The 12,950-nt window shown below is 48.2% G+C and overlaps 1 protein-coding gene across 1 annotated transcript; it reads right to left on the reverse strand.

Annotated features, from left to right (window-relative positions):
* Positions 1-586: 586 nt before the first annotated feature.
* LOC144153140 (uncharacterized) lies at positions 587-9,909 on the reverse strand. The gene is made up of 5 exons (XM_077684791.1): positions 9,667-9,909; positions 5,027-5,181; positions 2,661-2,734; positions 2,214-2,300; positions 587-864 (listed from the first exon to the last, which is right to left on the reverse strand). The coding sequence occupies exons 1-5, from the start codon at positions 9,763-9,765 to the stop codon at positions 731-733; spliced, it is 549 nt and encodes a 182-aa protein (XP_077540917.1). The 5' UTR covers positions 9,766-9,909; the 3' UTR covers positions 587-730.
* Positions 9,910-12,950: the final 3,041 nt, after the last annotated feature.

Consider the following 12,950-nt stretch of genomic DNA (forward strand, 5'->3'; position numbering starts at 1 on the left):
GAGAAAATTTGCTGATACCTTCCACGCAAACTCTGTGTAGCCTGCTAAATAGCTTCGCTTGTCAACTGCCTTTATAGATGGGAATGGTTCATGACTTTTTTAAGTGAATCTCTTGCGGTTTCTTTAGTTTAAGTTAAGAGATAAACTGGCTTTTAGATAGGAGCGTGCAATAAGGCCCTGGGAAGCAGAGAGAGAGAGAGAGAGAGAGAGAGAGAGAGAGAGAGAGAGAGAGTATTTAGTCCTTGCTCCATCCGTAAGCAATCCAGGCAGGTGTGGCGGTGAAACGTTAGACACTTTGCACAAACTACAAGTTTATTTTTCAATATGACAGCCAACCGGCGAAATGTGCAGGCGAAGGCATGCAGGTGTCCACGTGTACTGTCCACGGGGCTTCACTTTTTGGTGGCGAGCGAGCTCAGCTGCGGCGCGTCTCCTCACTGGATCACGTGGTGTGACGTCACTCTTGCTACACTCGCGCCCCGGCGGGTAAAGGTCATTGCGACGCGATGAATTACCTTGCGAGACATGGCGTTGCAGCTTTCGTTCTAAAAATGGACCGAAAGAAAACGAGACACATTGGTTATGAATGCATAACGGGTACGAGCTTTATTCAGTGCTGTGGCGTGAAAAGAGAGAACGAACGAACGGAGAAACCGAAAGCGGAGGTGCAACATGCAGAATGGAGGAAACGCCGAGCTCAGCGGCGGCCGAAGTTGCCCTGGCGTGCCCGTCAGTGGTGGTGGTGGCAGGTCTCGTCGAGGACGGTGTGGTACTTCTCTCCGCAGAGCAGGTGGAAGACGAACTTGCACGACTCGGGCACATGGTACTTCTTGTGCACCGGAACCAGCAGGGAGCAGGCGTTCTCTGCGTGAGGAACCACATGACGTCATCGTTCGCTCTCGATCGAAAGAACTGTTCGCTAACTTTTTTGAGCCGGAATCACACCTGTCGATTGATCGATTGATAGATTAATCTATCGGTTATCAAGGCGGCTGTCAAATGATGAACTTTGCGCAGGCAGAGAACTTCGGATGGTATGACGCGTCAGTGAGCCAAGGGAGGATTACTTCTGACACCTGGAACTCTAATTCAACCATTACGATACGATAGCCTGAACGAAGCGTATTTGAAGTTCGCGAGTTATACACTACCCGGAGAAGATGACAATGGAATGGTTAAATTTATAATTAACGCCCTTTACAAGCCCGATATGGCTTGTTCAAGCAAGTTTTGCATTATTGTTTATTGAACCACTATGTACGTCCGGTGCTTAAACAGAACTTAGTGATGGTTCTAGCGTCGAAAGAGCTCGACAAGAGCTGACCGCTAAGGAACATTACAACAAAACAGGGACCAACGCCAAGAGTGACTAACAACATGCTAGTTACTGTGGTGTTAACGACCCTGCTACGCTCCTGGGATCGGATTCACAAAGATGTTACAAAAACGCCTCGGGAATTACATGCGTTTTGTGAGAAAAGCCATAACACAGGAGTCAGGCATGGTGACGACGACATGGCCGGAGTTTGCCGTGATATTTTGTCCAAGTACCGAACGTGCTCAGTGAACAAACCTCGTTCAAAGGATTGTCCTTTCTTTCCCGCGTTCGACAAATTAGAGTCATCTTTTGTTGCCCTTGGGGTTATCGCAGAAAATTTCGTCGATATTGTCTGGCCCTCCTTTGGTCTCAACAAAGAACGCATTCTACAGCCTCTTTGGAGAAAAGTTCACCAAAACGAGAGCAGTCATAAAAAAAAAAAAGGGACAGAAAAAGCACGAGTTGCGTTTTTCCAGCAGAAAGTTAGCTAACCAGAGAACAGATGCAGTGGCCGGTACCCAGCCGCTGCCACTGCGCGCGCGAAGAAGACCAGAGGCTGACACTGTGCACGCGCAGTGGCACCGACCTTTCACCGCACTGGTAGTTGTTCTGCGACTGGTTCTCCTTAACTTTTACACCACGCAGGGCCGTAACTGTGCGGGAAACGGCCGCAGCTTTCATGGCGCCTTCAAGAACGAAGAAACGAGACAGCACTTTCAGCCAGTACCATTTGCGATGCATTAAAAATTGAATCGACGATGAACACAACTCGATGGAGTGTCGCTGACAGCGAAGCGCCCGGCCAGGTCTAAAGAACATCTTGAGTGTAAAATTAGATTACGGTCACGAGTGCGGGCTGCAAGACCTTAGAGGGTTCAGAGCACAAAATGCTTACCGCCAGCGTAGGGGTGCCTGAGGACCTTGCATTCGTAGCAGTCCGAGAAGGCGCTGTACAGGTGGATGTTGTGGCCTTTCTTTGGCCCTAGAAGGAAAAAAAAAGAAACAGTTTAGTTCGTTGAATTGGCACCCGAACTGTACGCTGATTCAGAAAGTGCGTGATGGACACAAATGTCCACCGACCATCCCTTCTAACTCGTTCAGCATGCAGTTTGTTGCATTCAAATTTGTTTTAAAGGAATGGTGTCGGCTGGGGTATACAGTTGAGAGCCAAAAGTCAACAGTTACTTTAACTTTGACTAGTGTCGATAGAGCGAAATTTGAGGGTAAATTTGCAATGTTTGCCCACTCAGCATTTTGATAAAAACGCGCTGCTTATCATACGTTACGGCGTTCAGTTACAACCGAGTCGACAGCATTATTTCCCGCGAGGTGGAAAACTTACCATCGAGAAGCGTTACGTTGAGCTTGTTGTGGACGGTGTATCCCTCGGAGTGGTGCAGCTCTACATGCAGGTGTCTGCGCAAGTAAGAAACATTTTAGTACGCGTTTAGTGCCAGTAATAACACAATGGCGCTTAGAGCATGCATCCATACCGTAGCCTATGATCTACGGTATGGATCCTCGGAAAGGCAAAGGGGTCCAGGCAAACTCATGGTTGAGAAGCACTGCAGTGTTTCTCAACCACGAGTTTGCCAGGACCCCTTTTGGGCTTGAAAAAGGGATGGGGGACTCTGCGATAAAATATGTTGAGCAGTGGTATCATCATATACATCATCAACAACAACAAAATAAACCTATTTAGGTCCACTGCTGGACGAAGGCCTCTCTGATTGACCTCCAGTGGCTCCTGTCCTGCGCTCCCTCAAATTTCCCTATTTCGTCCCTCCTTCCCCTCTTTTCTAGATCCGTCTCTCGGTATCCACCCTGTTACTTGGTGGTCCACCGGTTGTCCTTTCGTCTCGCTACATGCAATGCCCATTTCTTTATCTTTATTCGGACTGTTATATCTTCCACCTGCGTTTCGTCTCTGATCCAGGACTCTCGCTCCCTGTCCCTGAGCATTACTCCTATAATTATTCGTTCCATGATCCGATGGGCCGACCCAAAATCGCTTTTCAGTTGTTTGCCAAATTTACGCTCCATGTGTCATCACCGGCAGCATTCATTGGTTGCATATTCTTCTTGTGAGTGATACAGGTAGCTTACTTTTCATTATCTGAGAGTTCCTGCTGAGTGCACCTTAGCCCATACGTATGCTGCGGCTGATTTCTCTCTCGTTGTTGGGGTCAGCATTGACAACCTGTCCGAGGTAGTTGTACTCTTTCACGTGTTGTAGCGTTTCGTTACAAATGCTGAAGAGGGCACTTTCGGCATGTTCATTCGTGTCGTGATGTCAAACAACTCGCATTTATAGTCAAACTGCCCGACTTTTGCGTTCTGACGTTTATGCTGATGCGTGTAATATGCCAAACAATTTGCTCTTCCAGCTAAACGTTACTTGAGCACTTATATGCTGCCTTTTGTGTGTCTGGATTTTTTCTACGAGCTGTCGTGTTGTGCAAGAATCCGACGTTAGAGCGTGTGCTACGCGTAGAAAAATGGCAGCATCTCCACTCCGTGGATGATGGCGAGGGTGCGGAGTGCGGGGTCTCTAAATGACATCCAAGTTGCGCCCCGAGCGACGTCCGATTCGCGCCCCGACCGTCATTCGATTTAGCCGCGAGTTGCACCGTGATTTTTCCCTAAATGAAACTGCAACTCGCGGCTCAAATCGAATTTCGCTTGATTTTCGTTTGATGGTGGTGTGCGCATGGATGGACGCGGACGGACACTGGGAGGTCCTAAGGTACTCTGCACCGTTACAGGAGAGGGAGTAAGCCGTTTCACTATCGGGTACTAACTCACGGTCGTAGCCCAGTGGTTAAGACGGCTGACACTAACTCTGTCTGCTCTACCAGACACAGGCTCGAATCCTGCCGGTGCCTGTGTGATTTTTAGCAATTGTAAATGCTATGCGCACGGACGCGGACGGACATTGTGCGGTCCTAAGGTACTCGGCACCTAATAAAACAAGTCACGCAGCCAAGCCAGCTTTTTGCATAGAGGAAGGGGTAAGCAATTCGGGGAGGGTAACCCCTGAAATGCCCTCGAGGAACCTTTGAGGTCCGCGGATCCCCATTTCAGAATCACAGCCGTGCAGGATGGGAGTTGATAGGGGAAGTTTGGACCAAGGCTTGACGAGCATTATTTCAGCTTCACAAAGAGACCCTACGCCGCATTGACCGGGTTCGCTTTCCCAGTGGGCCACGTTGGACGTCAGGATGGGATGATCAAGTGCGTCAACTGAGACAGCCTCGCCAGCCAAGTGCGCCGGCGCCCTCCCTCCCGTTCCTGGTGCCCTCTAGAGGCGGTTTTAGTCACTGCGTTTGAAAGTTGACATTTGGCTCCTGTGCTACATCGTGTCGCATTTATCATGGCTTGACACTTCCTCGATATCGGCAGCTCTCTTTCCCTCCAAGTTAGCCTTCCAGAAGTTTCGAATACGTTTATAATTGGCATATTCGTTTGGTTCTTTATCAGTGCGGCTTGATTTCGTGATACTCCTCAGGGGGGCAAAGTATACGAAATTCCGCAGGGCTAAGGGGTCAGACCCGGGCTGGAACACATCGTCACTGCTATGAAGAAATCGGGCTGTGTCCTATATAACTTTTTGTAAGTCAGCTACAGATAAGGCCAGGTTACCGTAGACGCAGATGCATGGTATACAAGTGTATAGATGAAGGTGGGTGCTGCATAATCGTCACTTACTGATAATCCCTACCGTGACCATTGTGGGCGAATTCGGCGGTACCGTTGACCAGGGGCTTTGTCTGCTTGAGGTGCGAGCACTTGCTGTCGCCGAGGTATTCGTCGTGGTCGTGCGTGCGGTACACCACGTACCAGTACTCCTCGTACGGGAAGCACTGCGCGGGAGAAAAAAAAAGCCGAAATGAGTGCTCACTGCACCCACCATTTCAACGCGAAAACGTCAAATGAAGAAGCCGGCGTTGGCGTCGGCGCCTGTAACAGGAAAACGGAGAACGCCTGTTTTTGAAGTGTTCCGCAGGACGAGGCGTTCCATAGCATGTGCTTAAGCTCGGCCGTAGCGAATGGTGGCCGTTGTACGTCAGTACACCGCGAATGAAGTGAGGCAGTAAAAGTTCGCGCCGAAACGAGCAAACAGACGTGTAGCGAAATTCACCGCCGCCGTTCACTCTCCCATTACACGGCGGCGGGAATGAGCAGCTGTGCAACGCGTGGGAAACAGATCGAAACCATTCGAAAGCATAAGGCGGAAGAGGATGGCGGAAAAAAAATCGCGCCAAGCGGCAAGAGGACGGAGACATTGGAAAATGCAGGGCATCTCAGGCGTGCAATTGGACATTGAAGCTTTCGCATCGAGAACCCTTAAAAAGGGATGAGGTGTCCTCGGAATTTTTCTGAAATAATGAGAATGAGTTACGCGTAAAAAAGTTGGACAACGCATGAGTTCGCGCGGAAAAGTCATGTTGAAACCTGACGGGGCATTTCAGGGAGTAAGAACAGCCCGGCGCCAGTGCTGTACTTCGTTTTCGTTCGGTTGTCCACGCCTTCAATTCGTAGAGTTGCGTGCAGTTTTGCGCAGTCTTTACAGTACCTTAAATGAATGACAGCTGCTGTCGATTCTGTGCAGCTGTATATATATATATATAACAGTACAGGGCTTGGCGGCAGCTGAATAGTATATTAAATTAGAGTCACCACGAGAAACATAACAATATTTAATACGACGTTTCGGCTGGGATCCAGCCTTTTTCAAGGGAAGTACAAGGGTCGAATACTGCTGTATTCGACCTTTGTACTTCACTTGAAAAAGGCTGGATCCCAGCCGAAACGTCGTATTAAATATTGTAAAATATTGTTATGTTTCTCGTGGTGACTCTAATTTAATATATATATATATATATATATATATATATATATATATATATATCGCTGATACTTCTAAACTCCGTAGTATAATTTGAGTACTGCTGGCGCATTACGGCCTGATATACCTGACATGCCTGATTTTTATTGCCTAATATATCTATGAATGGGGCAGTAAATAGGAGAAGTCGATAAGCAGAGAATGGCAGAAGATAGGAAATTCGTAGGCAAAGAGTAGATCCGGCTGGCACGAACAAGGAGTCGTTGAAAGTCAATGGTACTGGTGTTCGTCCCGGAGTGAGGACTGTCTGCGAGCACTAGGAAGCAAACGGTGTGACATGCGACAAGCGCGGCAGTCCCCGCAGTACCAGAGCATGCAAGTTCAGTGACGGGCATTTAGATGAATGATGGCCCTGAGTATGCTAGGGACATGGGAACGATCGTACCGTTCTAAACGTAGAATTCCCCTACGACACTTATACTACATGCGCTGTACGTCCTTTGTGTGTATACCAGTATCAATGCGCACCCCCTTCCTAGTTACGGTTATATTTAAGCCTGCAATATTTTATATAGTTATGCTTGATATTAGACAAAAAACAATGAAGGAAGCTCATACTAACGCGTAAGATTTGAAGGTAGCGAAGCTGTACACAATATTCACTGCCATCACGAAGCTTTAAGTCCACGATTGCATCGGTTTGCTTCTTCTTCGCTGCCACAACGAGCTTTACTCCATCTTTTTTGCTATAAGTGGGAGCTTCCTTCATTTTTTTTTGGAAGTGATAATCATTGGACATCACCTTGGAGGGGCGTACGCTATGACGTGTCTTTTGCGTTTCGAGCAAGTGCTGCCACGATATTACGGCGAACGCTGGAGTCTTTCTCGTTCCGAGCCCGTGTTGCCACGATTACGACGAACGCTGGAGTTCTTTTTTTGCCTATCTTGGACAATCTCCCTAAGCGGGTGTGCTTGACTTGACAAACGTGCGCCGTAGACGCTGGACAGTCGCCGCGAGGCACGCACACACGAGCGCTCGGCATTTTCTTGGTTGTTTAGGTGCCGAGCGGTCGCCGCAATCTTGGCCAATCTCCCTAACAAGGTATTCTTGGCTTGACAAACGTGCTCAGGGGATGCTGGGCTATCATGGCGAGGCACGCACACACCAGCGCTAGGCATTTTCTTAGTTTTGCTAACTGCCGCGCGGTATTTCATTGTATTTTTAACTCCGGGCAAGAAAAATTACGATCTGCTAAGCAGCTTCGCTGTTAATAAATACGTTAAGTGGTGAGTTCAGCTTATTTAACGTGTTTGGAACAGTTCCCGCTGTAACCCCGGGGCATATGTGCCATAACGGTGATTCTAAGGGCTGGAAGTGACTTCGAATACGAAAGAAAGACAAAAACAAGTGCATTTTTTATCGTGGATGAGCGTTTTGAAGTTCTGAGTTTATCTCATCGAAAAAAGTTCCGACGTCATTTCACTGAGGGTAGCATAAAGTGGTAGCATTCAAGCAGGGGGGAAGGCCTCTTGGTTATCTTGCTTTTTCTTCTTTTGTAATTTTTGCTACGGGCCCGATATTTAGAATTGATATCGGTCGAGGTACTAGGCCCGTGAAATTTCTAGAGATATTGCAAGGCAATTTCAAGCAACAGAAATGAAGCTGGTAATCTTGGAAGGGCTGCCATTAAATGCATTATCCTTTAAACCTCCCTTTTAGAAAGAAGACAAAAATTAGGTTTGCGTCTATTTTGTTGCTCATTTTATTTAAGCGAACACTGCCTAAGCGGGAGTGGTGGTGTTGCATTGTGTTAAGACCACTTACACAATTTCTAGCGAGTAAAAAAACGTGTGAACAAGGCAGTACAAACTTATTTGGAACATATGTGACATTTTTTTTTTAAATCAAACATTTCAATAATACATTTCAACATACTACTGGAAGAAAAAATTTCAGGGGGGAGATTGTTACAGTCGGTTATAGTCTGGGGAAAAAAGGAATACTTAAATGCGTTAGTGCAAACTAAGATAGGGGTGAACTTAGCGGAATGATAACGTCTCGTGGGACGCGATGGTAACGAAGTGCGTAAGGCCGATGCATCAAGTCGTAAACTTCCTTGTGCTAAATGAAAAAGAAATTTTAGCCTGGCTATTATTCTTTGTGATTCCAGTGTCGGGATTTCGTTAATTTTCATTAGGTCGAAAGATTGCCCCGTCAGTGTAACAATCACGACATTTTTGACGCGGGCATCGTAAAATTACGCTAAATAACAAGGAAAACTTGTGAAAACTAAAATAATAATGCTGCTGGTTCCGACGGCGAACCTGAGCCCTCTCTGCGGGTAAGCCGATGCCTTCTCCGGCTGGTCGTATTCAATCAGCAAAGCGTTAAACGTGACGTCTGCGCAGCGAGCGTTGCTCGAAACACTGCCGGCTTGCCTCGCGCGCAATGATGCCTGCTTGTATATGTGTGAGCAGAAATGGGAAAATTAATTGGCACCTAGTCTGAGATGTCCAAAAACGAGATTCGTCGTGCCACATGGACCGAAAATGGTATACCCTATATCTGCAAGGACATCCGCGCTTTTATCCATAACCATCCACATCTGACACGCGTCCAGGCTCAAACGACATCGCGACTACTGAGCAGCTAATTAACGACCGGTAAAAAGAAACAGCTTAGCAATGCCTAACTTGGTTCAAGAAAATGTGCTTTCACACAATTTTAGAGGCGAAGCACCTTAGGGGCTCGGGCTGTAAACGTCTCATGTCGTCGTCGTCGTCGTTCGTCGTCATGTTCTCATGTGAGGACACTCGTTTTCCAACGCCTCGCTCTAGAACGTATACGTGCTAAAAGAACACACCAGGACACTCGTTTTTCGACGCTTCGCGCCAGAACGTTTCATCTCCATGGGCAAAAATGCGTGCTAAAAGACCACACCGGGACACTCCTTGTTCGTTCGCGCTTGCTTGCTTGTTTCTATTTCACTCCGTACTCGCTTTAACCTTGAAATGTTCAGTTCTCCGTTTAGAATTTCACTTCTCCTCCGTCTTTGTAGCTGGGATGTCGCGTATATCAAGAGAGGGACCTACAATCTTTGAACACACTCACACTGCATGCTTCGCCCCTCCCCAGGTTTCACGTTTGTGAAAATGGCCAGGTTTTTTGCCTGTTTTACGGTTGGCTGCCTCCAAGACGTGTGTAATTTTTAACAGCCTCTTATGGAGTGCGTAAATATGCTTTAATATCATGCTAATCCCTATCTACGAATTACTAATTGCGTTGTAAGCACGTTTCTGTTAACTGGCAGTTTTATCGCTCGGGAAAGACATCATGTCACCGATTTAAAGCGTATATCCCGGTGCGCCTCGTAGCCTAAGGTGCCTTCGGCACCACGTGTCAGGCTCAACTTCCCACCAATTTTAAGTAACCCCGACCGCAACTTTCAGTGCATGCCGCCAGTGGCTCGCAGACAATCGTATACGCTATAGCACATACCTTGGACTCATCTTGATACTTCCCAAGCTCCGGCCTCTGCTCGTACTTAGCCGCACTGACGACGACGACGAGGAAGAAAAGCGCGATTAAGGACTTCATGTTGACTCACGGGGCTGCCCTGACGGTTGTATCGGACGCACGACCGAAGTAACTGAGCTCTGGGAAGATGCTGCGGCGAGGCCGCCTTATAAAGCCAGCGGAAGAGCTTATTCCCCGCCCTTTCCGTATCTTGATAGATCACCCATCGCCATGTTTGGCGTGCTTTTACTTCGCACGTGAGCACAACCACCTACCAATGTGTATACTTATATTAGAAGGACCAGAGTCTCACGGACAAACGGCAAGCTGCATCCTTCTGGTTACGCAAACCGTCAACAGGTTTTCGGCCTGGTCGCCCCGGGAATAAGGGGCTGCAGGGCCCCTGAAACGTGAGCGGAGGCCAGACATCTCCCGTTTGAACCTTAGCGCTTTGCTTCGCACCGTGAACGTGCCTTGCACTTTCACGGGTGCGGAGGATAGGCGCTGTGCCGCAACGACTACCCCACGTGTGTGTGTGTGCCAGCGAGTGTCGCAACCCGTGCTTCAGCACTTGGACACGTTGGACGCCAAACGGCGGTCGCAGTTCTTCGTCTCAGCCCCACTCGCGGTGCTTGCGAGGACAGAGGGGGGTGCATCGGCCTAAAGCAGAAAGTGATATCGCGATTTCCTGCCTCTGTTGGGAGACCACGCGCTTTCGTTTGTGTTTGTGCGCAAAGTAAGAAACTCGTCTTCCGGCGGCCCGGCCGGCCAACGTTCGGAGGCTGATGGCGCAACGAGTTGCTTGTCCGCCGCGGTGGGTTCCCTCTCTCGTCGGCGGCCAACAACCTCCCGCGATATCGCGTGAGGGGGTTCGGGCGTTTTATTGGTGCAATGGCTCCGCGTTCGCGTAGGAGCCTGGAGAGCTGGTCAGGTGGGAAAGGTGGACGAACAGCTGATCCTCGCGCCACTCACAGCTGCTTGCATGTTACTGTAAGTGGGTTGATGAGCTTAATATCCGATTTTCGTATAGTAAGGACGATTTCAGACACAGCTCAATCTGTTTATTAGTTTCTCGGAAAATAGTGAAGAATATACCGCGTTGGTGAACGTGGCTATGGAATGGGTTTGTGCTGAGAGTTGAATGCTACCGCAGCTTCGCAGTTACAACAAGACATTTCCGTTTGCAGCGACGGTTGTGAAAATAGTTTATGATTGGGGAAAACCTTTTCTTGATGTACGCCCGTCACCGGTATGACGGTGCGTGCATGCTGGAGCACATATCTGAAGAAAAAAAAACGAAAGCAAAAAACAAGGTGTTCTTGCTGGTTCAAAGTTCTGGGAGATCGCGCCCAAGCTACCGTGCTTCTGAGGCACGAATCAGGACCAATCGACAACTGGTTTTCCCTGAGAAGTCATGTAACCTCTTTTAATGCCCATGGAGGGGAAGAAACATTCATCGCGGCTACACCTAAACACGCACGTCTTTGCTGCTCTAGTTCCCTGATTCCTACGCACGCACGTCACACACATTCTCACGGGGATCGCCCAAAAACCGACAACGTCAATACATCACCAGTATATCTGGGAAAGCTGCCTCAGGCTAATACCCTTGAAACGATTAATTGATTGATTATGGGGTTTAACGCGCCGACGCAACGCAGACGATGAGGAGCGCCGTAGTGGAGGGCTTCGGATTAAATTTGACCACCTGGGGATCTTTAACGTGCGCCGAAATCTCGTACACACGGGCGTTTTTGCGTTTTGTTTGTGAGTATTCAATTGAATACCCACAAACGAACACATGACGGAGGACTACGGTCAGAATTGGTTTTGTCTCTCCTTAAAGCAACAACTGTAGGATGTTACATATGGACTATTGTTCTCGGAGAGTCATCGCAATCCTATGTCCATACCTCAACAGCTAACCATGCATTTTTTTTATTTCCGGCCTCCCTCCCTCCCTCCCTCCCTCCCTCCCTCTCTGTATCTTCTCACAGCCGAGTTTTGCCCATCGATCTCAAAAAGGGGAGGGACGTTTACGGGGAGAGTCTGTTACCCTCAAACTAATGAATGAAAACTGAAACTGCGTTACGTCAGTACCGACGAGTCAGTACCGACGCTCAGTCTCATTAAGCATTAAGCTGCTTACGTCATAGATGTCTGTATTGCGACTAGGCATCATTTCTCGTGAGTCTCCCCTTCCAGTATTGCACCCGGCCGCGCATATATTTCAAAAAAATAATAATAAAGAAATCGCAACTGTGGTTGTAATGGGCCTACCCGCAAACAAGTAACATTATATTTGGTTTATAAGCAAACATTAGCACCCAGAACAACCTATATAAACCCGTACGAAAACAGGTTAGTTAGAAGTGCTTTCATACCGTTAACGACGCTTGTTTTTTTAGCGCTGAGCACTGGATGTGCGCAGTGGCGCAGGGCCTACTAGACCCGCGTTTAGGAATTAGCGGTAGTCGTATACCATACACGACCATTTTGCTGAAAGGAGACCAAATCATATGGCCACTCGTGACGAGTATTCATGATTCTACTGAGCCAGTATAAGCTTCGTGTTCCTTGCACAGCCGTTCGAAAGATCTTGTGAGATTAGTAAGATCGTGTAATAACCAAAACTGCTTCCTATTGTTGTGTCGCGGGCGGTGACCGACAACAAAGGCCCGGTGACTGAAGCGAGGCGGGCGTGACGGGGCGCCGGCACACCAGATCGCGGCACGACCAGGGAGCGCGAGTCCGGACACCCTGAAGCCCAACAATCAACTGAGCCGACAAGCGGCCGTTTCTTCCCGATGACCTACGACGAGACGCATACACACGTGATTGGCTAATTCTATCACGTGTGTCGTTCGACAACGACACCTATCAAGCAATTTCTAGCACAGAGGCGCACCTAGTGCACATACGCTCAGAATGAGGGTGCCACTGACCTATACCACACCTATCATGCTCAAATTTATTCACTCGCAGAATTTTTCATACGTAGTTCCTTGTAAACCAATTCATCACCTTTTCTTTCACAAAACCTTGAATCCAACGCCTCTCGGTGAATGCACGGCAGGTAGCAAAGGTAGGAGGGATATTATCCCAGACTTTGCGGAAAACGAAGAAGAAGAAGCAGAAGAAGAAGAAGAAGAAGAAGAAGAAGAAGAAGAAGAAGAAGAAGAAGAAAACTCGTGCTCCGAGGCATAACCGGCATCTCGCAACAACCCATCGCTTACAGGTAAGTGACGATGGTTATGTTAACAGAC

The sequence above is a fragment of the Haemaphysalis longicornis genome, unplaced genomic scaffold (assembly GCF_048455015.1).
Source record: "Haemaphysalis longicornis isolate Haplotype H1 unplaced genomic scaffold, Haemaphysalis longicornis Haplotype H1 scaffold_9, whole genome shotgun sequence".
NCBI lineage: Eukaryota > Metazoa > Arthropoda > Arachnida > Ixodida > Ixodidae > Haemaphysalis > Haemaphysalis longicornis.

What these genes read in the sequence shown, in the direction of transcription:
- LOC144153140 (XM_077684791.1), bottom strand. Translation starts at nt 9,765, where the DNA reads ATGAAGTCCTTAATCGCGCTTTTCTTCCTCGTCGTCGTCGTCAGTGCG. An exon ending in GGTCACGGTAGGGATTATCA is followed by an intron (nt 2,735 to 5,026) that starts GTAAGTGACGAT and finishes TTACTTGCGCAG; the next exon opens with ACACCTGCATGTAGAGCTGC. An exon ending in CAACGTAACGCTTCTCGATG is followed by an intron (nt 2,301 to 2,660) that starts GTAAGTTTTCCA and finishes TTTTCCTTCTAG; the next exon opens with GGCCAAAGAAAGGCCACAAC.